Below are 24,532 nucleotides of genomic sequence, written 5' to 3'. Positions count from 1 at the left end.
GGCTGTTGCGCCCGAGATTCAGGGTCACACTTTTCGCGTATTTCCCCGCCTTGTATTGTTTCTTGAGTGACCTTACGTATGACACACAAGGGGATTCAGACAAGAGCATGCACTAGCCATCGCAAACGTTTGATTGCTACCGCAAACGATTACGATATTGTAGGGTTTGCTGGCGCCATGTACACGTTTTGCGAAATAGCGCTATGTATCTTTGATTTGTGAAGTTATTGCGGTGTTAAGGGATTATTCCGATGTCGATGATTGTTCAGGATGTTTAAGTAAAGGCCTCGGTGTACAAAACTGCGCCAAAAGAACTATACGAGTCACAACAAAGGTATGGGTGTCATCAGTGCTTTGGGAGAGAGAGAGAGAAAACGAAGGGTAGAAAGCTTAACTAAGTTGTACCTGGTTTGCTACCCTACACTGAGGGAGGAGAAGAATATGTAGTGAAGAAAGGCGCAAACGCTCGTTACAGCGTTCACTGCTCATTCTAAGGAGGTAACTGAGCCTTAACGCACGACTCCTGATTCAAAAGGGGCCAGAGCCTGGCTGTGTTCTAGGCCTCCGATTGCCAGCGTCAAGTGTACTGTAACTACGAGCCAGTGACAACGTTACAGCTCGTACGATTCCGAAGAAGCGCCGCAGTGCAGCGTGTGTCGCTATAAGTAATGCGATGTCATTTCATTCTCAGCCTTGCTTTGTTCTCCTGTAGGAACTGCAGGCTTTATGTGTATCTCTACATTTTGCAACGCTCTTTAGCTGCGTGCAAATTTGGCCCACTCCAAATAGGAGCAACATGGGACATAAGGCGCCTTATGTTTATTGATTTTCAATACCTCCAGTGTAGAGGCAGAGAGGGCGAGGCATATGGTACGCTCGTCAGGTTGACCTACCTGCCTTTCCTCTCTTTGTATCTTTATGTCTCTCTTCAATAGTACAACAGTTGAGCGTCTGTTCATCTGTATGCATTTTACCGTATTATGTTATGTCCACTTCATGCAGGGAATAGGTAATCAAATGCTAATAACCAGTTCAAGTTTCCCTCCATGATCCGTTTGTCATTCTTTCTCGTTTCTTTCCTTTCACTTGGCGCATCAACGATGTTTCATCTTTATTGTTTATTTTTTCCCTCTCTATTGCGAATATTCGAAATATTGAATACAAATTCACTAGTCGTAGTTATTCGATTTTAGAATTCAGTATTCGAAATTGCCGAATATTCGTTTCCCTACGAAGATAATGGATAAGTACTCGATAGACCTGATGCTCGCGGATACTACAGTCGGACGCCTTTATAACGAAGTGCTTTGGAACTTCTAAATCATTCGTTATACATATCACTTCGTTGTGAAGGTCGCGCACCACACAGCTCGTAATAATACCGGGACATGATTACTCCTTCGTTATACAGGTCACTTCGTTGTACTGGCGTTCGTTGTAGAGATGCTCGACTGAATTCCGTATCACCGTGTGAGACTACAGCTGCAATTGATGCCTGGGCGCAACATTTCCTGAGCGAACGCAAGCGGATAACTTCTACTGGGCAATCTCAACCGTTCGCATAAGAATATCTGGATTTTACCCAGCACGGCAGATTCTTGTCTCTATTTACGCAGAACAAATTTTTTTTTAGTTTCACCATTGCTTAGCATTCATTTAGGACAATGAATGCAGTGCTGTGTTATCACACTGACCTTAAACGATCACAGCCTTCTACTTACACCTGGTGAGGCATTGTACGCATTGTTTGATTAGTGTAATGCGTTGGTGCGCAGCGTAAGTTAAATCAGTTGTTTGTAGTTTACAAACTCTATCTGTTGACCGGACGCTATTACATTTGTCAATCAAATGATATAAATCCGCCCTGGTAGTGTAGTGGTCATGGCGTTACGCTACTGAGCCCGAGGGAACGGGCTCGAATTCCGGCCGCGGTGGCGCATTTCGATGCGGGTGAAATGCAAAAAACTAAAAAGCCTGTGTACCGGGCATTGGGTGCACGGTAAAGAACTGAGGTGGTCAAAATCGGTCCATAGTCCGTCCCTACGGCGTGCCTCATGATCAAGTCGTGGCTCTTGGCACGTAAAACCCCCAAAATTTAAGAAAAATAAATAAATCGAGTGATCTAAATGAGCCGCTCTTTTACCAAACAGACCCTTCCCTATTGGAAAATCCTATTTAAATTCAAACTGGGTTATACAGGTTTAAACTGGTTTTAACAGGGACCTGTTTAGCAACAAACAGGTATAAACAGGACCAGTTTACACACGAACAGGTTTGAACGGGGTCCCGTTTGGCATGCAAACAGGTATAAACTGGACCAGTTTACACACGAGCAGGTCTGAACGGGGTCCCGTTTGGCATGCAAACAGGTATAAACTGGACCAGTTCACACATGAACAGGGCTGAGCGGGGTCCCGTTTGGCATGCAAGCAGGTATAGGCACGACCAGTTCAAGCAGAAATGGGTCTTAACAGGGGCCCTGTTTGCAACTAAACTGGCTTATACTGGACACAGTGGCACCATATAGGGTCGCCTGTTTGGCACAAAAGCTGGTTTATTCTGGAGCTTTGTGGCAACCATACTGGATGGTATCATGCATACGAGTTTAATGCTTGAATAGAACGGGGGAGGAACTTTTTATTGTTCGACATCCTGACAATTTAGCCCCTAGTGCTAAATTGGGGCCATTATCAAGCTCTACAGAAATTGCGTGACCACCTCGGAACATTCACAGACCAAACTGCGATATGCTAGCTGCGAATTTCAAACCGATTCCCGGTCCTGCCCAGTTGAAAAAGACACAGGAATTCCTGCTGCAACTACAGCAATTTCTGTTGTACGACAGAAGTTCCTAACGTTTCTGAAGTTGCGACAGACATTTCTGACGTTACGACAGCGATTCTGACGTCGCAACAGAAACATTCGGTCGCGACGGCCAAGAGTTCTGAAGTCGCAACAGAAGCACTTTCCGTCGCGGCCCTTTAAAATGTCAGCTTCGCATCGGTGGTGTACACTGTACTTTTTTTCTTGCGCGGTATTCAATCGTGCTTCTTTGGAGCCGGCAGTACTGATAGCACCGACACCGGCATTAAAGTCGACGTTGCCAATTGTTATAATTGTGCCATGACGACGCGGCACCAGCAACGCCCTACCGGCCTCCTCAAAATCGGCCGCTGATCAAAATCATACCATCTGCGGGAATGGCTGCGTATCCGCTTTGTTTTATTTGGTAAGATGGGGCACACAGGCCTGTGGACTTACATGTGCGGTTACAGTGACACATTAGTTAATTTCCCAGAAATATTGCACAAGCATATGCGAAGCGGGAAAGAAGTTTTGGATTGTTCCACAAACTTGCGTGAAAAGCTGTCTCGCTCGGGTCTCATTAATCTGGTACAGCGCTGCCGTGAGAAGCCAGTATTCTGTCGAGATGAAGACTCACCCACGAGTGTTTATGTAGCTATATTGTATTGAACACACGAATTATATGCGAGCTCAAAAGTGTAAAGAGCGAGAGACAACTGTCGAAATTAGCAGTAACAACCCTCAGTGTCCCCGGTCACCGTTGTCTGTTTCTGAATTTCGTATGAAATATGGATATCGTTACAGCAAAATCGATGGTCTAGCACTCCACGATGTACCTGTCGATGGTAACAACACTTTTGCTCATCTAGAGATGCGGCAGTTGACGCGGTGAAGTGAAAGCGCATCGTGGCTTTTAAAATGCAAATGTAAACAGCAACCCAGACAGCAATTTACACTCTTGACATAGCTTTAACATACCCCAGCAGTGATGTTCGGCGTGGTGCAGTGGTAAGATGCTTGTCTCGGAACCGTCAGGTCTCCAGTTCGAATCCTAGGCAAAAGGCATTTTTTTTCTACTTTTATTTTTTTATTTTATTCCGTATTAATAATTTTACATAACCTTAAAATGACCTCTGCTAATTTTTAATCAAATATTGATCAGGAACTACAGAATTTTCGACTACAGCGCGTCACACTACAGAGAACAGAACGACAGTCACAACGTCCCAAAATACGACAGACTGAAAATTTGCTGTTGTGTTTTTCAAGTGGGTGAGACGTCTATACGGCGTATACGCAGATTGCTGTCCTCTCTATTAAAAGCAACGTTGCTGAAACACGTCGTACAAGACGCTGTACGACTCGCATAACATCGAAATACAACGCCGTCACCATCCATGAGATCACCGAAAGCACGGTCGCTTTCGGTGGCGGCCTACAGATGGCAGCACAGGTAGCGCCGGTAAAGTTACAGGTGATATTATTTTGCCGTCCTCAGTTGTCGCCACATGTGAGTGCTTGCCGCATTGACGCCGTCCGATGTAGTTGTTTAATCGTGTGTACGCTGTGCCGAGAGAAATTGTGGTGCATTTTGTATGCATTGAGATTCACAAAATCCCTGGGACCGCGTAATGTAGCCCGCAGTATCCTTCGTGTGGTGCGCCGATGTCGAAGATATGACCTTTCGCGCTTCCTTTGTTCCGGGCTCATGAACAGGATCTCCTCCTCTGGCACTGTCGCATCGTATCGCGCTGTACGGAAGAATTTGGTGAAAGTTGTGCTCTTACGTCCTGTAGTTGATCCGCAATTCAACAGTGTGTGCGCCGGAAGGACCGTTGGTGCAGTCGATGCCGCGGCACCTGTGACGCTAAAAGGAGCGTTTTCCGAGTACGCCTAGAAAGGTAAGTCCGGCGCTTGCGCGCATTCTTCCTGTCTATGGTTCGTGAAGTGTGCGTTGTTGTACGTATCGCAAGATCCGTACAACAACCGGATCCGGATTTGTAAAGCAGCAAGAATTATAAATGTGCTTTTCAAATGGTTGTTCTTCATGTCGCAGTGCACATTTAGCAAAAAGTTCCATGGAAATTGCCCTAAAACGTATCCATGTTACCAACAGCTCTATCTGTGGTTTATTTACTTTCACCTATGAAGCCCGCTAGCGCGGGTGGTTCTTTGATCTAAATGCGCACAAAAATTCAAGCAAAGAAAGTTACTGTTTGTGTACATAATTTTTCATTAAGAAATGGTATAGTCATTTCTAGAAGTAGTACGTCGATGTGTCGTCGTCACAGCTAACAGCTGCGCGAGATAGCACCCGATTTCTTCGTCGACGCATGGCCAGATTTTTAGCTTGTTTGGAAATTCTTCTGTTTATAGTGTGTCGTCAGATGACGTGTATTAGCGTCCTGTGTGTTTTCGTGTACTTGTAAAGGATTCCGATCTAGCAGAGAAGCCGAAATTACATAAGCAATGTTTCTTTTTAATCGAAAAATCTTTCTCTTTTCTGTATTGTCTCTCCAGAAATGAGGTGGTCTGTTGTAATTTTAAGCGCATCGTCCTTTAGGAGCAGTGCTTTGTTGCGCCGCATAGACAAGTTAGGTTTTGGAACGCTTTTCATGTCCTAAGGAATTTTTTTATAGTACAATTCACATTTCACGTTATACAGCTGTACGTTTGTGTGAACCTTTTCATAGTAGATTCATGTTCTCTACAGTTCGATTTACGTGTTATTTAACCGCCTGTGATGTTACAATCAGATATTTGCACAACCAGTTGCAGCTTCATGTAACTGGTTGTATGAGACTTTTTTCAAAATATGACGTGATCTTTTTATATCACAAGTTTGCAGTTTCAGCAGGGATTACAATAAATAAGTATTTATTATTGTTTAGGGATGGCAAGATTTTGTGAACCAGAGGCACCTCCACATATGCACCTGCGGCACTTCTGCAGCCTCAACAGCACGGAAAAGTACCTGATGTGCATGCTGTGACAAGGTGTGTGCAAAGCAGTTGCTGCCACTTACAAGAGCTGCAGATTTTGTTGGTATCATCCATGTTTGGAAACTCCTGAATTTTTCGTGGGTTTACAAATGTGGGCTCATTTTACAATTTTATTAATGTCATTTTAGAAAGACAATGAAGTTGTGTTGGTTAAGATGTTTTAAAGCTGTTGAGAGATTGACGGTATGACATTGTTAAAATGCATGTAAAAAATTAATTATAATGGTACTTGTACTGCTTTATTATTAGCGATGCAATATCTCTAACGAGAACATCAGAGGGGCACGTGCTTTTAGGAAGTTTAGTCAGATAAATTCCTGAAGCACCGTAAAGCTCTGTAATCTAAAAAAAATGTTGTCAGTTACTGGTTTCAAGTTCGCTGCTGCTTTTCGTGCTGCACGACAAGTTAAATAATGGTTGATAATGTGTGTGTGACGTAATAGTTCTTCGCAAACACACGAGGTGGAGAGAAGTAATTAATAAAGGGAAAATCAGACATCCACCCGCTCGTACCATTTGCAACAAAGGAAACCTGTATGTGTTCCTCAAAAGGAAAGCCGCACAGTTGAAGAAAAATTTGTCCTGGTCCGGGACTCGAACCCGGGACTACCGCCTTTCCGAGGCAGCCACTCTACCATCTGAGATAACCAGCTGGCTAGCACATGGCAGGGCGAAGTCGAATTACTTGACAACGCGAAGCAAAAGCAAGGGTTTGACATAATATTTTTTTCTCCTTTATTAATTACTTCTCTACACCTTGCGCATTTCCGCAGAACTATTACGTCAGACCCTTGCCTTTGCTTCATGTTGTCGACAAATTCGACTTGGCCCGGCCATCTGCTAGCCGCCTGGTTATCTTAGATGGTAAAGCGGCTGTCCCAGAAAGGCGGTGGTCCCGGGTTTGAGTCCCAGACCTGGACGGTTTCTTTTTTTCAATTGTGAGGCTTTCCTTTCGAGGAATCCGTACGGGTTTCTTTTGTAGCAATTGCTACGAGCGGGTAGATGTGCGATTTTCCCTTTATTAATAATGTGTGTGTGTATGCAACAATGGGGGTGCTGAGAGCAAGCTTTAAAATAATGTGTGCTATGTCCCCAACAAAGAATTTAGTGTCTGCAGCATTTTTACAAAATATTATGTTCACAGGTTGGCAGGTATGACATAATGTACAACAATAATGTACAACACTTTTGCTGTAGATGCATTTTCAGATCGTCCATTTTCTGTCTACTTGAATCGTATATTTAGAATTTGGCCCACCTTCAGTTTGATCAAGTTACATAGGTAGCCCCCTCTGAGTTAAATATATTTAGGAGCTATTGTAGATATGCATGATATACCTACTCACTGTATTGTGACAGATATTTTTAGGGACTGTGTTGTGAGGCATGCTTTACCTGTATGTCTTGCTGCAGCTTGCCTGACAAAAGCATAAATGCTTTGCCCACCTTTATTATTATGCTTTCATGTAGACTTCTAACATCTGTGCCCACATAGACTCCATGTTCTTAATTACATTTTTCTAAGTATTCACTGTTGTGCATTACATTATTGTGTTACATTACTGTGCATTACATGTTTTTCTTTGTTTTATTTTGGAGGGGGTATTCATTTCTATAATAGTACAGAGAATAGGAGTTCAAAACAAAAAGCCACGAAAGGTGGCTTAAAAGTGTATGAAGCTTGGAATTCTACATTCCATCCCCTAAAGCGCTACCAGTAGTAAAAGATTCCTAATTGTCTTTTTTAGAAGCTAGCTGCCAGATACATAGTCCCATTAGGAGAGTATGTTATTTTTTCTTCTTTGGTCTGACTTGTTTTGTTGAATGTTCTCCTTGTTCAGAATTTGTTTTCTTGCCACCTCATGCAATACTCCAACTGGAGCCTGTGAGCTATGTGTATAATAAATAAGTAAATTCCTAAAGCATGCAACAAACCATGCAGCATAGCATTTAAATGTTGCCAGTTTATAATGCTTCTTGAGTGCAGCGCATCATGGAGCTTGAGGCTGATCTCTTCAGATGTAAAACAAATTGCAGGGTATGAAAATGTGGTCCTACAAACTGCTGGTTACGCATGTCCGTCAGCCTGTTGTAGTGGTCACAAGTGAGAATGTAACCAGAAGCTGGGCGTGCTCAGCCATTTTGCATATGGCACAGGATAAAGCTTCACCTCTGCCATTGCTTCTCTTATAATAATGGCCTCCGAGTATACATGCCGAGTTATGCTTCTGGGGACACCTATTAGTTAACCTTATCAGGTAATACCATTAGCCTTATGGGTGCTATAATGTTGCAGTGCCTGCAGGATGGCCAGCATTACAACACATTAAAATTATTGTACAAGTCATGCAATGGTATCGGGATTGGCCCACCAAGTGACAACCTTTAATTACACTATACCTGGGATCAGCTCACTCAGTCAGGGAGACATCCATGCATAAGGGGAGGGGTATGGCAAATAGAGGGCGTTCGATTAATCTTTCTCACATAGATAGCTGATACATATAATCTTTCTTAAATTGGATGCTTTGTTGCTCAAAGTGAAGTTACTTATGGGCATAATGTCAGCATTTCGATCCTATTTATGCTTAACGAAAGTTGCTTTGTTCAGTGTCACTTTTTATATTGTTTCGCTTGTGATTCTAAGCTCACTTGTTTTATAGCTGCTGTAGGTATGGCTGGACCTGGAGAAGAAGTGTAAGCAGACCATGCTATGTTGCTGATCTGCGCTGATCTCCACATCCAAGTTGGTCCCGTGACAGTTGGGCAGCATTGTGCCTTGCTTCATTGACAAGGTGATATAATAGGGTGAGCTTGTACTTCAATAGCGGTATTGAAAATTATGTTAAGGAAAAAAGACAAGGATTGGTCTTTATGATAGATACACTCATGTTCTTTCTTTAAGGTGTTCTTTTGACACTGTTCTGCATGGACAAATTTTTAGAGAATTATAACAGTCCTTTATTGCAAAGTGCCATGGTGCTAGTTTATGCGTTAAACTAGCACTCTTTCACCAAAAAAAGCCTTATTTAGCACACAATTCACAAGGAAAGAAAGGAGGCAACAGGACAGAGTGCTACTAACAGTTCAGTATTATTGCTCGCACAGTGATATTGTGCAAAAGGTGAAAGGGGGAGAATAGATCTGAATACATGCTGTTCGCACAGAAACATGGTGAGCGTGACACTTGTTTTACAATGATAAGAAGCAGTCTCACTGTCTAGTAATTCTCTGCATGGGGAGCTAGCGCTAGGTTCCTCGTCATACATATGAGAAAAGCCTCAGATATCTCTCCAGCGCTTTTGTCTTTATATTTTGTCACGATCAAGCAGCTTTCAAACATAGGTGCATGTGCGCCGAGAGCAGTGCACTACCACTGCTAACTGACCCATGCATCAAGTTTGCTTGGTCACTCTGCCAGTCATTTATACATTGGCCGGTTTATCCGATGTAGCCTCTACTGGACAAAATGGTATGTGATAGACACTGCACCTGTGTACTGTACGTGCTTTGTTACATGATTTTTTTTTCAGAGATAGTGATGCAGGCCTTTTCATTATTTACATGCCTACACAACAAACCAAGCCAGCATGAGGCAACTGTTCTCGGCACGAAACAAACTTGATTCGTTAGTTTTCGTTCATTGGTGCGATCACACTAAGGCAGACAAGCTTGTAGGCTGTGCTTCTGCAATTTGTACAGCACACTGACAGCACTGGTGTGGGCCTCATCTGTGGGCTGACTTATGGCACCTTCTACAGCGCAGACCACTTGTGTTGGGCGAGGCACCAATGTTGACGTTTGTTCCCTTGTGCAAAACAGCAGTCCTAGGTTTTGAGTAGTTGTAGGAAGACAAGGTAAACACAACTTCCATGGCTTGAGTGGGCTCATTTCTCTTGGGGCATCTAGCTTTTTTTCTTGCAACTGTGCAGAGGTGCTTCCCTAGAGTCTGTGTGAAAATGGCATAGAGTTGTGCATTCGGGAACTCCTGAACAATGATCTGCTATAGTTAGGGCTTTGCGAAAATGCACTGTCTACCAATTGGTAGAAGGTGCATTATTCAGCCACTGATTTCCTGTTGGCATGCTTGCACTCGTGCTGTCAGTAATTTCTTGGCTTGCCGAATTATCTTGAGGCCCCACGCTGATGATGCTACCGATGTCGTCATGTGCAGACTTTTCAGGATGAGGTTTTTTGCTTTGCAAATGTTTTTGAAAGGTAGGTGGTGCTTACAGGTAGCTATTCTAGATATTAGTGGAATGAATTGGCCCATCTTGCTTCATCAAACATCGTCACGCCGACATCAGTTGCACAAACAAAAAACCTGGCCTACTCGCAGCGTTGTGCACGAAGAAACAAACAAATCAGCTGCTGGATTGTCTTGACATGGCATACTAAGCTGAGACCGGAACTGCTGTAGCTACAAACCAGGCAGAGACGATGATGATGAGCAGGGATTTGCAGTAGCGCCACTTCGTGGGGCAGCAAGGAGGCTCCGTTCAAAACAAAAATGTCGTTCAGAAAGTAGAACCATGCAACGGTCAGAGTCGGTGCATGGTGCTCTCGATCAAGTTGGCTCAAGGAGTGTCCGAAAAATCAGACGAGAGGTTGCAAGGCGACCGAACTTTCGGAAGTTGTTATACATTATGGTCCATGGGGAGAATGGCGGTGCCGTGAAGCAGACCGAGTAATCAAGTCCGAATTTTCGGAGTCCGGAAAATCAGTCGGCGACTGTACCTATACCTATGTGTCTATGTATACCTAGGTGCAACAGTGTTTGCTATGATCTGTGCAAGAATTGCTGTTGCCCGTAGATGCCCAACATGTCGGGTGTCAAGTTGTAAAATACCTTGCAAAAGTGATCTACGGAAAAATACCGCTTCTGCTATATTTCGCTTTTGCAAGAAATTTTGCGGCTGCTGGCACCTACCTTAAAAGGCTTTATATGGTCTTCGCATGGCCAGGGCCTTCTACTTTTGTGAGTTTGCTTATCTCGAAATTTACCCCGGTTTTTATAACTTCAAGTTGGCGGGATCCCTAGTCTCCTTTAACGTGTACCCAATAGACCTTACATAGGAGTTTTGGCATTTCCCTGCCATCTAAATGCAGCCATTGTGGCCGGGATTCAATCCCACGCCCTCTGCCTGAGCAGCGCAATGTCAAAGCCAGTACACTACGGTATTTTGCTGGCAGAAGGGTTTAGTTTCTGAATAATTTATTATCTCAACCTGTCGGTGTTGTTTTTAAAGGTATTTCATGTTTGTATTCTGTTGCTTCAATACTAGTAATTATTGCTAATCAAACGATGTGTCCATCTTTTTCCTATAACACTTGCTTCAATCGCCTGCTAATTATGACAGCTTATTCTCCCACAGTACTCCATGTTCCCTTGAAACATAGGCATTGCATGAAACCACATATTTTTCAATAAGATTTATTCATTATCTCCTATGACCGGAATGCTGAACCTTTCTTATCTGTGGGAACATAGGCGAATTTGCCTATGTGCCAACCTGTTGCATGAGTCAAGATAAATTATTGGCTTTACTTTTTCAGGTGCCCTGCTCGCTCTCACCCAAGCAACCCACTCCAGCGGTCTTCTCTCGGCAGACTGGATGCATCGAAATACCGTTAGAAGGTCCAATAAACAGTGCTTGGGACATTTATGACATGCTTTTTTTTAAGCCGGATGACTTCAGGCTTAATGAAAGCTCAAGTTGGTGTACAGAAATACCTACGCAAAGTATACTTGTCTTTTTCACTTACAAGTACATGCCAATACTTTGCTTGACATTTTTCACCCCAAAATTACGCTTTACTGTGGATTTGTGAACAAACCATTACAACAAAAAGCACTGCATTAAAACGAGTACAAGTAATCGAACAAATACTAAATCTGCAAGAATTACATTTGCATACTAGTAGTAAATATGAAAATGAGGTACAGTCTTCTTCAGGGTGCATTTTCTTGTAGGTCATACATAGAGAACGTACTCGTGGGTCATGCAAAACTTGTTCATGATGTATCACATCAGTGTTGGTAGTGCTAAAATTGTGTTTATCTTCGTATCAAGCAATGTACCAGGCAAACCTACATGTGAAAGTGGCATTCTTGTTGCAAACATAATGCAGATCTACTTCTCTTCAATGCTGATCGCAAATACACAAATGTACAAAATAGGTTTAAGAGTAAATTATATTAAGCAACATCAATCCATTCTGAAAGGACCAGGTATGAATGCAGCAAAATATAGGTCTGAACAGGGGCAAACAGGTCTGGGTTAGATAGGACGGGATTAAACGGGTCAGGATTAAACAGGATTTAAACGGGTCAGGATCAAACAGGATTTAAACGGGTCAGGTTTAAACAGGAATAAACAGGATTTAAACAGGTCAGGACTGAACAGGATCAAACGGGGTCCCGTTCCATAACCCTATTTGATGAAACCCGTTTGAAAACAAATAGGATTTTCTAGTAGGGTTGACAGATTTTATAAATCTTTTTTAGAAATTATGAAATATTCCGTTTCCAATTGGATATCGTGAACTCTTTTCTCAGGAAATTTAGGTACGATTCGATCATATTCGGTAACTTCGCTGCTAAAGCACCCTTACTCAATAATCTTGAGAGTTTAGGGCAACAAAGCAAGCTGGGGGTCTCGCTGAACCTCCTTACCTTTCTGTTGCGGCTTCACTATCTCAGTTGTATTGGGTATATATATTCTATGGGCCCATAATTGAGAGGAACAGATCTAACGACTGGACGTTTCAATTTTTGTGCTTCGGCTGCATATTAGCACAAACAAATTTCAGGATTATTTGAGTTCTGAACCAGTGTAGGTTACTGCAGAAGCTGCGAGCTCCGTTGAATTATCTGCCGTCGACTCAGCAATTGCTCCTTACGAAAAAATTCAGGGTCATTACACACGTTACGGAAGCATAAACTGAAGTTTAGCCATGAAAAACTCGGGCAATTGGGATGCGTCAAGCAGTCATGAAATATATATAAAACCTTTCTAATGCATCCAAGCGCTGTTGCATGAGAAAGGAAGTATATATATATATATATATATTCTGTTACCCCGCGTCGTATTCTACGCCATATTGCGGTAGTGGTGGCAGTTGTCACAACCGTTGTATTAAAGGGACATAGCGAGCTGCCTGTGTGTGACCATAAATGAAGCCCTTCGTCGATAATTATGGAGAACCAATCTCAAGAGTACCCGTCGAGATAACGCCCGAAATTTGCTGTCGAGGTAAGATAAAGCGTATAGAACTTCTACGACACCATTTCCGTACCGTGAAGGGGGCAAAGATGTTAGAAACGGCTACCCGTTCAGCTTGAGGCGGGCAGGCTTGGCAGGCCAGATGCCGCCGTGACAGGTGATGGCGTGATTTCTTTTACATCCGTGCAACGAATATCTGTGGGAGATGTCGTTCAAAAACCACTTCTCTGGTAAAAAAAAAATGTTACGCAGATCCAACGCACTGTGGGAATCCATGTTATGCGAAGCATTTGACAGGCTTCCAGCACCGCTTAGGGCTGTGCAGAGCCTGAAAAAAACTGTATCTACACAAAGTTCCCATTTGGTGAAAAGGAGGGCATGTTAAGGTTGATCTGCGAGGAAGGTTAGTAGTTTCGGAGTTACTCGCAGGCTTCGCAGGTAATCATAAGGGGCTCATTTTCTCTCTATTTTCATGCATCAGTAAGAAATGCTCTGTTTTCCCAATCTTCTTCGGTTAACTCAAGGTGGCGCCTAAATTATATTTGTTGGGAAGAGGTGGCATCCTAATGGCGATGCGCACGAAAAATTTATTGTATGTGAGTCATTTAAACCTTTACAATAACTTACTTGTGCAAGCGCCCCGGATCGTTATGCCTTCTTCGAACCGCGCGTATTTGCCTGCTATCCTGGGATATAACGTCGCTATCAGGAACTTCAATTTTGGCGAACCACATGGCTCATGTGGGTGCAGATTAGGCATCAAACCACAATACGTGTGCATCCGAACAGACCACTCACCGGCAGGCCTAATTAATTCGGCCGATAGTAACTGCCCTTCGTGATCCATACTGTCCATAAAGAAAGAAACAAAAAAAGAACGAAACACGTATACCACATAACGCTCATATCCGATAGCCTTGTATCACGTGAGTACACATCAGCATGCGAAATATGATATCTTTATTTTTTTTTTCTTTGCGTTGTGTATAGGCCAATCAACGCAAGAGCATGCGTCATTCGTTTCAAGCGACCGGATCTGCGGGCGGCGCTGCAACCCATGCCGCCATTGTCTCGGGCTCCTTTCAGAACGCGCGGTGCCCTTGCCTGCAATAGCGGTCACGGCCGAGCTATGTTTCCTCACGGTCACCGTCTCCACCTCCTCGCACTTCTTCCCCATAAGCTCCGGCTCCTCTCCGCAGAATCTCCCCAAATCCTTTGTTGTCCTTCCCCCGTGGGCTTCCGGTACTCTCGGGTATGGAGCTTTTACCTCAAATCTTCTAAAACCAGGTCGCAGTGTTCTTCCAACTCGAAGCAATACGTTGCACCGTAACGAAATGTAGAAGGACTTGATCTCGAAGAGGCTGACAGGCCGAAGACGTGCACACACACACACACACACACACACACACACACACATATATATATATATATATATATATATATATATTTCGGTGACATACCTTTTTCGATCTCAAGTTCCTGCCTTTGGTGTTGTGAACGAGCGGTCAGTATGCAGAGCTACTAGACATTTTGTTTTTGCGCAGCGGAGTTTTTCTTTCTTTGTGGTTGCGAGAGCCTACAGGTCTGTAGAGGCGACCGCGGATGCAAACCTCTCCGGGTATTAAAACTGACAGAGCCTCAGCGCAGCTCCTTTCAACGAATAAATCGAATAATGAATTTAGATGGATTGATTTTGTGGGTTTCCACTTTTTTATGGGAGAAGTGGTTAATCCCTCCTAGTCTGTCATCTCTAGCTTTCTGCTGCGCTCATATCGGCTCTTAAATTTAACAGCTAGATTGATGGGGTTTTACGAGCCAACTCCACCATATGCGTATGAGGAAGGCCGCAGTGGGGAACTCCGGATCAGTATTGACCACGTGGGGCTCTTCAATGTGCACCGAATTCCCGGTACACGGGCGTTCTTGCGTTTCGCCCCCATCGAAACGCGGCCGGGTTCCGATCCCGCGCCTTCGGGCTTAGTCCCGCAATACCAAAGCCACTACGCCACCACGGCTGGTGCCGTAAGATGCATAGTTCGTGCTAACAAGCTGCCGAATGTAAAGGAAATGTATTGCACTCCTAAAGATTATGCAGCTCCAACGCACGTGTTGAATTTCTGTGAAGCGAGGCTTTTGCGTTAGATGGGCAACTCTAGGCCAAAAAGAGTTGTCTTATTCTGCAGCGCGATTTGCAGCTTAGCGATGACGTGACGTGTTAGCCCGGCAAGGCGCGGAGATCTCCCACCCCACGATCCACGACACCGGTAATTGCGCAGTCTCCAGGACGTGCCCGTTTCATTACGACAGCGATCATATGGGCACTCCAGGCGCATTTACTGCTGTCGGCGTCGCCGTGATGTTCTGCACAAACTCCAAGGGCGATAACATCGTCGCCGCACGCCGTATGTTGTATGCGCAAGTCAAAGCATGCGAGGGTGAGCCGACTGTGGTGGCTAAAATCTCGCTCGCGCAAGGGGGAAAGCGGGGCAGAAGCCCGCCGTCTTCCGTCGCGCGCAAGGCACCAAGGCGAAGGCAGGGAGGGAGGGAGGGGGCGTTCTACTTCGGCGCCGGCCGCGCGGTCCCAATCTTGAAGAGATCTGCGACGGGGACGGAGTTGCCGAGTACTGATAGCTTCGAGTGCACTGTGTTATCTCCGCTTACTTCGCGTTGAAGCGAGAGGCAAGACAAAAGTCAATTCGGGCGATGCTCCTATAGCACTTTCTGACTCCAGCGTCTTGACAGCGAGGGTGCGCGGTTATCGAGCGAGATGGGTTCATGGTTGCTTGTGCGTGCTTGTCAACATGTTTGTTAATTTAGTTGGTAAGCGTATGTTTACGAGATTGTACGGCCGATAAAACTAGTGTCCTTACTTCGTATAACTGCCCCCAAATTTGCTATCGCAATCGATGCTTCGCCTTTCGGGCGAAACTGTGACTTTTTTCGTTACTCCGTATCCGGGATCGGCAAACCTTGCCGTTGCGCCGTCTCCAGGGTCGGCTTACTTTATTCGGCGAGAAACCGATCGAGTAGACACGTAGGATTCTGGCGATGAAGGCCTACAAAACTTGGCTTAAGTAAAGGAATCATGCGCTCGAAGGAGTATCTTTGTTTCGGTGAGGTTATGTAGATACCGTTGGCTCTTTTGCTGCGTAATTCCGTAAAGAACATAACGAGTCACCGGTACATCTGTAAAAGTAGTACAGGTGGCTATATATAAGCCGATTTTTTATGTTCGTGCTCTCCCGTGCATGAGCTATTCGGCAAAAAGTCTATAGTGAATTTCCCAATATGGTGCAAATATTTTCAGCCCCAAGTGTGTATAGCTTTGCGATGATTCCTATCGTAAATAGATCTCGGTATGATGACATCTGTGTTGTTTTGTGTCTGTATTAATGTGTGTTTTTGTGTTTGTGCGTGTGTTGACGACTGGACAGATCGTATAGCAGTAATTATTGTCCTGACTACTTTTACACGTCGAAAATTACAGCAGATTTATTTTGTTGTGAACCTGTGGTCTCCTCGCGCGTTGTAAAGATATATTATACTTGCGACAGGAGCTGCTGCCTGGCCGATAGTTTTCGAGTTTTTTTCTTTCTCTCGCTGCTTTTCTTTTTCGCGTGATGACGAAACTTAGTAGATGACGATAGATCATACTATAAAATTTAGTTTGCAACTACCTCTGTACGTATGGTACATCATGAATTTTTGCAAAGTGCGAAATACAGCATTACAATAAAATACTGCGGAGAGAAAGTGACAAAAAAAACTTGCTCGGGATAGATTTGTTCAAACAACTAAGTCAGTTCTTACAGTTTTTTTTTCTTCCTGGTTTTCTAATGGGTGTTTTGCGGGGTTTCTCCTTGGGTTTATTTTTGCAATAAAATGCTAAAATACATCATCCTATGTTCGATAGAAATTAAAATGGTGGGTGATCAAAGCCAGCTCATTTCTTACAAATTCTATCGATTCCGAGAATACAACCAGTTTTGATATTAATCTTTTCCAAATATGGCGACAGTACATTGACGCCTCGCATTCTTTTCCCGAACTTCACTTCATGCGCACTTCATTCTTAAGACTAGATGGAACACGATTGTATCTACCGGCATCAGATTTTGTGGATGTATTTAGAAACCGCCTAATGTGAGACTTATACGATTAAGATTCGGTATAGGCTTAAGAGTAAACGGACGCTCCTTTATACTTACTGGTTTAAATTAAAAACTCACAAAATGCATGATGTCCAGTTACACGAATATTGGTCTAATATATATATATATATATATATATATATATATATATATATATATATATATATATATATATAGTCATATTATGAGGAGCCAGCAAACAATGGCATCAATGACAGCATAAGGGAAATTCACTGATAATTTCGTAAAGCAAATAATTAAATTCTTTACAACTAACGGCGATGCATACAATTGTGTTTGCTTTCATCTTGTGAAACATGTAATCTCATCCAATCTAATCCACCACAAAGGTCACACCTTTATCATCATGCAACTTTTATTTCTGTGCACAACACCGCTCATAAGCTACGCCAAAATTCAGATGCCAATACAAGGAGATGCACTTTGTGAGTCGTCCATATTGCGATGTCACGAAGACGTAAAGGATACGTGGCGCTTGTCAGTGGTCTAATGGCGATTACAAGTCTACTCGTATGCACAGATAAGTTCGACAATTATCTAATTAGCTAAATTTTAGGATTCTTTGTTATTTTTCAAATGAAGCTTGTATTGACTCAAGTTTTGGTGGCGGTCTGGTCACGCAAAACCGCTGTTGCTCCCAGAGCAGAGCAGCTGCGAGAAAGGGCGATTTGATGAGTTGACAGCTGCGCCGGCGCCGGAGCGTGAGTTCTTAGCAACGATTCCAGGTGCATAGGGGCGCGCTCACGCCACGCGCGCAACCAATCAGAGCCGTTTCGCTTCCGCCCGGGAGGGAAAGGGCAGGAGAGGGTATCGCACCCGCTACGTCGGCTTAGTTGCTGTTCATTCCAGTCTCGGAAAACGGTTCGGACGGCCATGTGTTTTGCGTTCCCTCGCGGAACAGGGAGCGTTCGTCGAGCGGCGGCGAGAACTCGCTCATGAAAGTTCTCGCCGTCGGTGCACCGCTCCAGCTGTTAGAGCCGCCAGAGCCCAGAAATCCGACAGCAGCGAGAAGGAGCTCCCGAGCTAAGGGAGCGGGAGGTCGATGCAATCCGGCACCGTTACCTGTGGGTTACTTAACCCCGGAGAAGGTCAGGTGCACGCAGGACAAGCTTCGCTTACTCCCATTTCCCGGTACGGGAAGGGCTAGTCATGTTTTTTAAGGTCGAGGTGGGCCCGTTAAGCCGCATTAAAAAGCACACAATTTTCAATTAATGTAACCCTTAACTGTGCATACATTCATTTAACGATTCTGCGCTTCCTTTGTCTAAGTCGCACGTACTCGTTTTGGAGGATCGGCCGAGCTTGAACATGCATCCATAAGTTTGGGTGCAGTTCTTGTTCTTTTTGCCTCTGTTTCCATGACCATTTTTTTTATTTGAGGTCTTCTATATCATGTGTCCCTTCTTCTATATAGGCCTGAAGAGACCTATAGTATTTGTAGTAAATAAATAAATAAATAAACAAATATCTGTTGGCCCACTCAAGTCGAGCGCGCAGGACTCCACAAGGAGAGAACACCGCGCCTGAAAATGAGTGCTCAGATCGCACGTACTCGCACTGCAAAGGCGTATAGCAGCACACCTCATCAAGCACGACAGTCCTTGTACATATCGCAAAAAACATAGGAAGAAGAAAGAAAGCAATATAAAACGAATCCTTCGGAAGAAAAAGAAAGCGCGCGCATTTAGGATCACCCCTACTGTAGGAGCATTCGTTGCCTGCGCGAATAGCCCGACATTTTCCTTTAAATCCCTGTTTCACGTCGAGAAAACATGCCTCCACCACTTCAACGAGAAGCTTTACTCCGGAGTTTTTTTTTCCCTTCTCAGCGTTGCACACCCCGGAGCGACGAAGCGTTGAAAACGTCTGCAGTGCTCTCGGGAGGGGGTCGCGAGACACGTCTTATTCTCGAAACCTCGTACAGCGTTCCACCAGCCCCCGGGTTCGTTTGAGGGAACTCGGGGGTACGACGCGAACTGCCACGGAAAGAAGCCCTCGCGGTGCTGCTCCCATACGCGTAGCTGGGTCGCCAGCAACGAGAATCCCAAAACAGAGCTAGCAAAAGAAAAAAGCACTTAAACACTCTGCCAGTCTTGCTCACGACTACTCTCCCTGTATATTTGTTCTCGCTGCCCTCGCTATTGGTGGCGCGTGGCTGCGCTATACAGGAGTGGATAGGCAGTTCGCACACTCAAACTTTCGGGGCTTCTCCTTCCCTCTTTTGTTTTGATTTGTTTTCGATGTCATCACGTTCCTCTCTCTCTTTCTTTTTACGTCGCCATTTCATAGTCGCCTAGTTTGCGACGGTTCAGGTGAGAAAAAAAAAAAAGAGATGAAAAAGCTCTTAGCGATTACTGCCTAGTCGACTCAGCAGACGACGCTCCCCCGCCCGGCGAGATTCAATTGGGCGTCGGGAATCTCTCTTTCTCCCCTGCCTCAATGCGGGACGTGTGCACACCACGGTGCGTTTCCTTTTTCTCCCCGTGCCGGTGCCGGCTCCCGGATCCGCGCCGCTAAGACTCGGGATCTGGCGAGAACGCTGGGGTAACGTATACGCGTGCGTAAGCGAAGGTGACGACTGTCGGTGAAGGCGCCTTCTCTGCCCATGTGCCCGCTCAAAGACTGGTAAGAAGCAATGGGCGGATACAACCTGCTTTGTTGTTGTTGTTGTTGTTGTTGTTGTTGTTGTTGTTGTTGTCGTCGTCGTCGTCGTCGTCGTCGTAGTGATCTCAGAAGCGTTAGGGAGGAGAAGAGCGGGAAGGGAACCAAGTGGGGCTAAATTTTTTTTTAGGTTAGTCGCAGTTGTGTGAAGCTAACTGACGATGAAGCCGAGGAAAGCTTAAGGGGAAATAACTGTGGTTTTAATGGCAATGTAGGAATGATAAATATCGAAAACACGCACACATGCAAATCCAACGCGGTCTTGAAATATAAGTGACGTGAAGCTTGTTTTAGTTAGTGAGGTAGCGGCCAGCCGGATGACTGGAATACAGCCTCGACGCCGGAATAACTGTAAGCCTGTCAACGTCAGCCAGGACAACTGCTCGCAGACATCCGTTGTTATAAACAAACAGACCAGAAGCTTCTCAGTAACACTATTGGTAACGAGGGGAAGCGGTACGGAATGTTGAAAAAAAGGGTTGTGCCACCGCAAGGGAAGAAAGGAAAAAAAACGTAAACTTAATCTATAAAACGAAGTGGAGAGTGAAGAGAGGAGAGTGAATCGGCGGTTATGAAAGGGCTTAAAATGAAGAAAAAGTTATTATGACCACCCCGCGCATTTACAGGGGATTGGAAAGGCTCGTTCCAAAATTCATGCAACGCATCACATTTGCTGCTAAAGGGACGTTCCGCATCCGCCGCCATTGTCCTGCATTCTTAAATAATTTGCACCCTTAAACTGCATAAGGGTGTAAATCGATCTCTAACTCCCACCGTCACACCCCTTTTGGGGATTGGGGTGGGATATATAGGCCGATGTTCTTTTAAGGGTGCAAATTATTTAGCAGTTTGAGTGGCGCTGGCTGACGTTTCCAGGGCTGGATATCCGAATATAGATTTCGTAAGACGTGCAGCAGAGAGAAGCGGAGGTGTTGCTGCAATTCCCAAGAACAATGAACTTGCAGATGGGGTTTTTATCCTGAATTTGTGTTCATTTTGCTTGTAACCGGCTGTAGTCCTGTGTCAGCTTTCCCGCTATCTCTACTTCTTATCTATCAACTCTCTTCTTCCCGTTTCCTAGTGTTGAATAGGTAATCGGATTTTACGTTCTGGTTAAACTCCCTTCTTACTCCTTTCTTTTGTGCGCCGTTTTGTGTGTTGTTTCTTAGCATTGTGTCCTGCTTGCATCTCTTTCTCGTCCCATCTCCTCTTAGCCGTAGTTAACTGTTGTGTCGGCGATAGCGTGCCTGATAAGCAGACTACTGTTAGTGCGCATGTGCGCACAAGTACTTATAATGTCTTGCTATGTGCGTGAACCGTTGATTCTAGATGTAACCAGGAGCCCGTAAGCTTCGGGCAATAAACACCGTTTTCCTGTTTGATCCCTTGCCTGGTCACCCACTGACATGAGATACAACACTGGCGACGAAGATGGGATCGAAGGCCGCTGTCAGTTTGGTGAAGAAGGCAAGTCTTTTCAATGTCAGCCTCTGTTCCAAGTTGGACTTTGAAGAATGCTGATTTTGCGGCTGTCTGTGCAGGGATAACAAAGAAGCGACAATGCAGTCGACTGGACAGCTTGGCCAGATGGAGTCATTTGATGTTACCGCAAGTGACTGGACGGCATACAAGGAGAGGTTGACATCTTTTCTGACTGTCAACAAGGTTCCTGACAGCGACAAGGTGCACGCATTCCTCAGCATCATCGGCCCGCGAACGTATGGGCTGCTGAAGTCGTTGACGGCGCCTGACCTGCCGTCGGCTAAAAGTTTCGAACAGCTGAAGAGCATCTTGGACGCCCACCTGGCCCCAGTGCCGTCCGTAATCGGCGAACGAGCCAAGTTTTACCGCAGAGCACAGCATGAAGGTGAGCCCCTGCCGGAATATGTTGCCGAACTTCGCAAGTTGTCTCAGACCTGCCAGTTTGGAGCCAGTTTAGACGAAGCGCTGCGGGATCGTTTCGTGTGCGGACTGCTCCGTGAGGACGTGCAGCGAGTACTTTTTACCGAGGGCGACACGTTGACGTTCTCGAGAGCAGTGGACCGCGCTCTGGCCATGGAAGCAGCCCGGAAGAATGTCGCCGAGACTCGAGTCGTGGAATCATTGGCCACACAGCTGCACAAAGTTGAAGACGATAGCAGAGAGGCACATGCTGATCTGTACGAGGTGCAAACGAGAGCTGGTAAGCCGCTACTAGTTTGTTACCGCTGTGGTTCCCCGAGCCACACTCATGCAGTATGCCCTCACATTAACGATACCTGTTTTCAGTGTTCGAAGAAAGGACACATTCAAAGAGCCTGTCGGAGCAGCAACAGGCAATGTCATGACGGGTATAAGAAAAAACGGAGCCTGAAAACGCTAAAAGTTGTGACACAGGAGCCGACTATCAGCATTTCCAAACAAGGGGCTGCCAGCCGCGCTCCCATTTTTGTTAAACTAAATATAAATGATGCACCGGTAGAAATGGAACTCGACACGGGAGCTGCAGTGTCAATCATGCCTTTCAAGCAGTTCAAGAAGCGGCTTCCTTCTACCAGCTACCGATCAACTGACGTCACCCTACGCACCTATACCGGAGCACTCGTCCGACCTTGTGGCGTCGCGGTTGTCAACGTGCAGCATAGTGGACGGACGGCGCAGCTGCCGCTCTATCTCGTCGACCAAGCAGGACCACCACTGCTAGGACGAGAATGGCTACACACACTACGTCTAGACTGGGACAGCATTTGGGGTCTGAACTACATCTCAAGGTCAGTGTTTGACTCGTCTTCTCGAACGAAGGAAAGGCTCGATTCCTTGCTAGCCAAGTACGAAACTCTGTTCAAGGATGAGCTAGGTGCTATCACAGACGAACGGGCCGAGCTGTTTTTCAAACCAGACCACCGGCCGAAGTTCCTAAAAGCAAGGAATGTGCCGTTCGCATTGCAGTCAGCTGTAGAAGCCGAGATAGCAAAATTGGTTGAACTAGGAATTCTCACGCCAGTGAATACAGCGGAGTATGCCACGCCCGCAGTGCCCGTGATAAAGAAAGATGGCAGCATACGCCTATGTGGGGATTATAAGACGACGATAAACCCCTCACTTGACATCACACACTACCCGCTGCCTAAGATAGATGATCTACTGGCAGCGCTGGCCGGGGGGCTACATTTTACGAAGATCGATCTGAACAGGGCATACCAGCAGGTATTCATGGCGGAAGAGTCAAAGAAGTACTTGACATTAAACACGCAGAAAGGTCTGTTTACAGTTAACAGGCTACCTTTCGGAATTGCGTCAGCGCCAGGTATTTTTCAGAAAATAATGGACACGATGCTGAAGGGCCTGAGCGGAGTGTGTTGTTATCTCGATGACATTCTAGTCACGGGAAAAACCGCTGAAGAACATTTGATAAACCTAGAAGCTCTCCTGAAACGTCTGTCAGAGCGAGGTGTCAGGGTGAAGAAAGAAAAATGTGCGTTTTTTCAAAACGAGCTCTGCTACCTGGGGCACAAAATAAGTGCGGAAGGAATCGCTGCGTCACCGGACAAAATTGAGGCAGTTATTAAGGCTGCTGCACCGACAACAAAGCAGCAACTGCAGTCCTTCCTAGGTGTCGTCAACTATTACGGGAAGTTCGTACCTAATTTGTCAACTGTCGCTAACCCCTTGTACCGGCTTTTGCAGAAGGACACTTCGTGGTGCTGGGACGACCGCTGCCGCGCAGCGTTCGAGCAAATCAAAACAATGTTATCATCACCACAGGTGCTGGCCCATTACGACCCGGATAGACCGTTGAAGCTGGCCTGTGACGCATCGCAGTACGGAGTAGGTGCCATACTTTCCCACGTTTTCGAGGACGGTAGGTCTCGACCGGTTGCTTTCGCATCGCGCACGTTGTCCGAGTCGGAGAAGAAATACAGCCAGCTTGAAAAAAGAGGCATTGGCCATAATTTTTGGCATAAAGAAGTTTCACTACTACATTTATGGTCGATCATTCACTCTAATCACGGACCATAAGCCGTTACAGCAAATTTTGGGACCAACAACTGGGATCCCGCCTATTGCAGCTGCGCGATTACAGCGTTGGGCAGTGACGTTATCGGCGTACAGCTACAACCTTCTCTTTAAGAAGTCAGCCGATAACGCCGAAGCTGATTTTTGCTCCCGGTTGCCGCTTCCCTATGTCAAGGACGAGACGCAAGAAAGCGAAGAAACTTTTTATACATTGCGACTGGCCTCCCTGCCAGTGTCGAGTAAAGAAATCGCGCGTGTCACGCAACGCGACAACGAGCTGGTACAAGTAAAAGAATTCATAAGTACAGGTTGGCCAAGATCCGTCGGTGAAGACAGGCTGAAATATTACGTCACCAGGCGCAATGAATTAACCTTGCATCAAGGATGCATATTGCTCGGAACTCGAGTAGTCATCCCCGCAAAACTACAGAGTGCAGTTTTGGAAGAGCTACACGAGGGTCACCCAGGTATAGTTCGCAGCAAGGCGCTCGCGCGAAGTTATGTCTGGTGGCCGTGTATCGAAGCGGATCTTGAGCGTATGGTTCAATCATGTGCAAAGTGCCAAGAACAACGCAGCGCCCCTGGCAAAGCACCACTGCATCCGTGGTCCTGGCCCACAGCGCCGTGGCAACGCATACACATTGATTTTGCAGGACCCTTTCAACAATCC

At 45.4% G+C, this 24,532-nt stretch overlaps 2 protein-coding genes and 1 long non-coding RNA gene across 6 annotated transcripts in view; all 3 read left to right on the top strand.

The window, feature by feature from the left end:
* The window catches only part of LOC126546272 (excitatory amino acid transporter-like), a 256,126-nt gene that overhangs the window by 34,320 nt on the left and 197,274 nt on the right, over positions 1–24,532 (top strand). The window lies entirely within an intron of this gene.
* Positions 4,350–11,473, top strand: LOC140213583 (uncharacterized). 4 transcript variants are annotated; one of them, XR_011890466.1, is made up of 4 exons: positions 4,350–4,706; positions 5,697–5,801; positions 8,471–8,615; positions 11,364–11,473. It is a non-coding gene; the product is annotated as an uncharacterized lncRNA (long non-coding RNA). The 4 variants fall into 4 exon arrangements; XR_011890467.1 differs by lacking the exon at positions 4,350–4,706 and adding an exon at positions 5,000–5,157; XR_011890464.1 differs by lacking the exon at positions 4,350–4,706 and having other exon boundaries at positions 5,429–5,801.
* Positions 21,427–22,193, top strand: LOC140213445 (uncharacterized). Its single transcript, XM_072284670.1, has 2 exons — positions 21,427–22,048; positions 22,135–22,193. Exons 1-2 carry the CDS (start codon positions 21,427–21,429, stop codon positions 22,191–22,193), a joined length of 681 nt encoding a protein of 226 aa, XP_072140771.1.

The sequence above is a fragment of the Dermacentor andersoni genome, chromosome 10 (assembly GCF_023375885.2).
Source record: "Dermacentor andersoni chromosome 10, qqDerAnde1_hic_scaffold, whole genome shotgun sequence".
Lineage (NCBI taxonomy): Eukaryota > Metazoa > Arthropoda > Arachnida > Ixodida > Ixodidae > Dermacentor > Dermacentor andersoni.
Note: the sequence above shows the minus strand (reverse complement) of the source record. Positions and strands in the feature narration are given on the sequence as shown.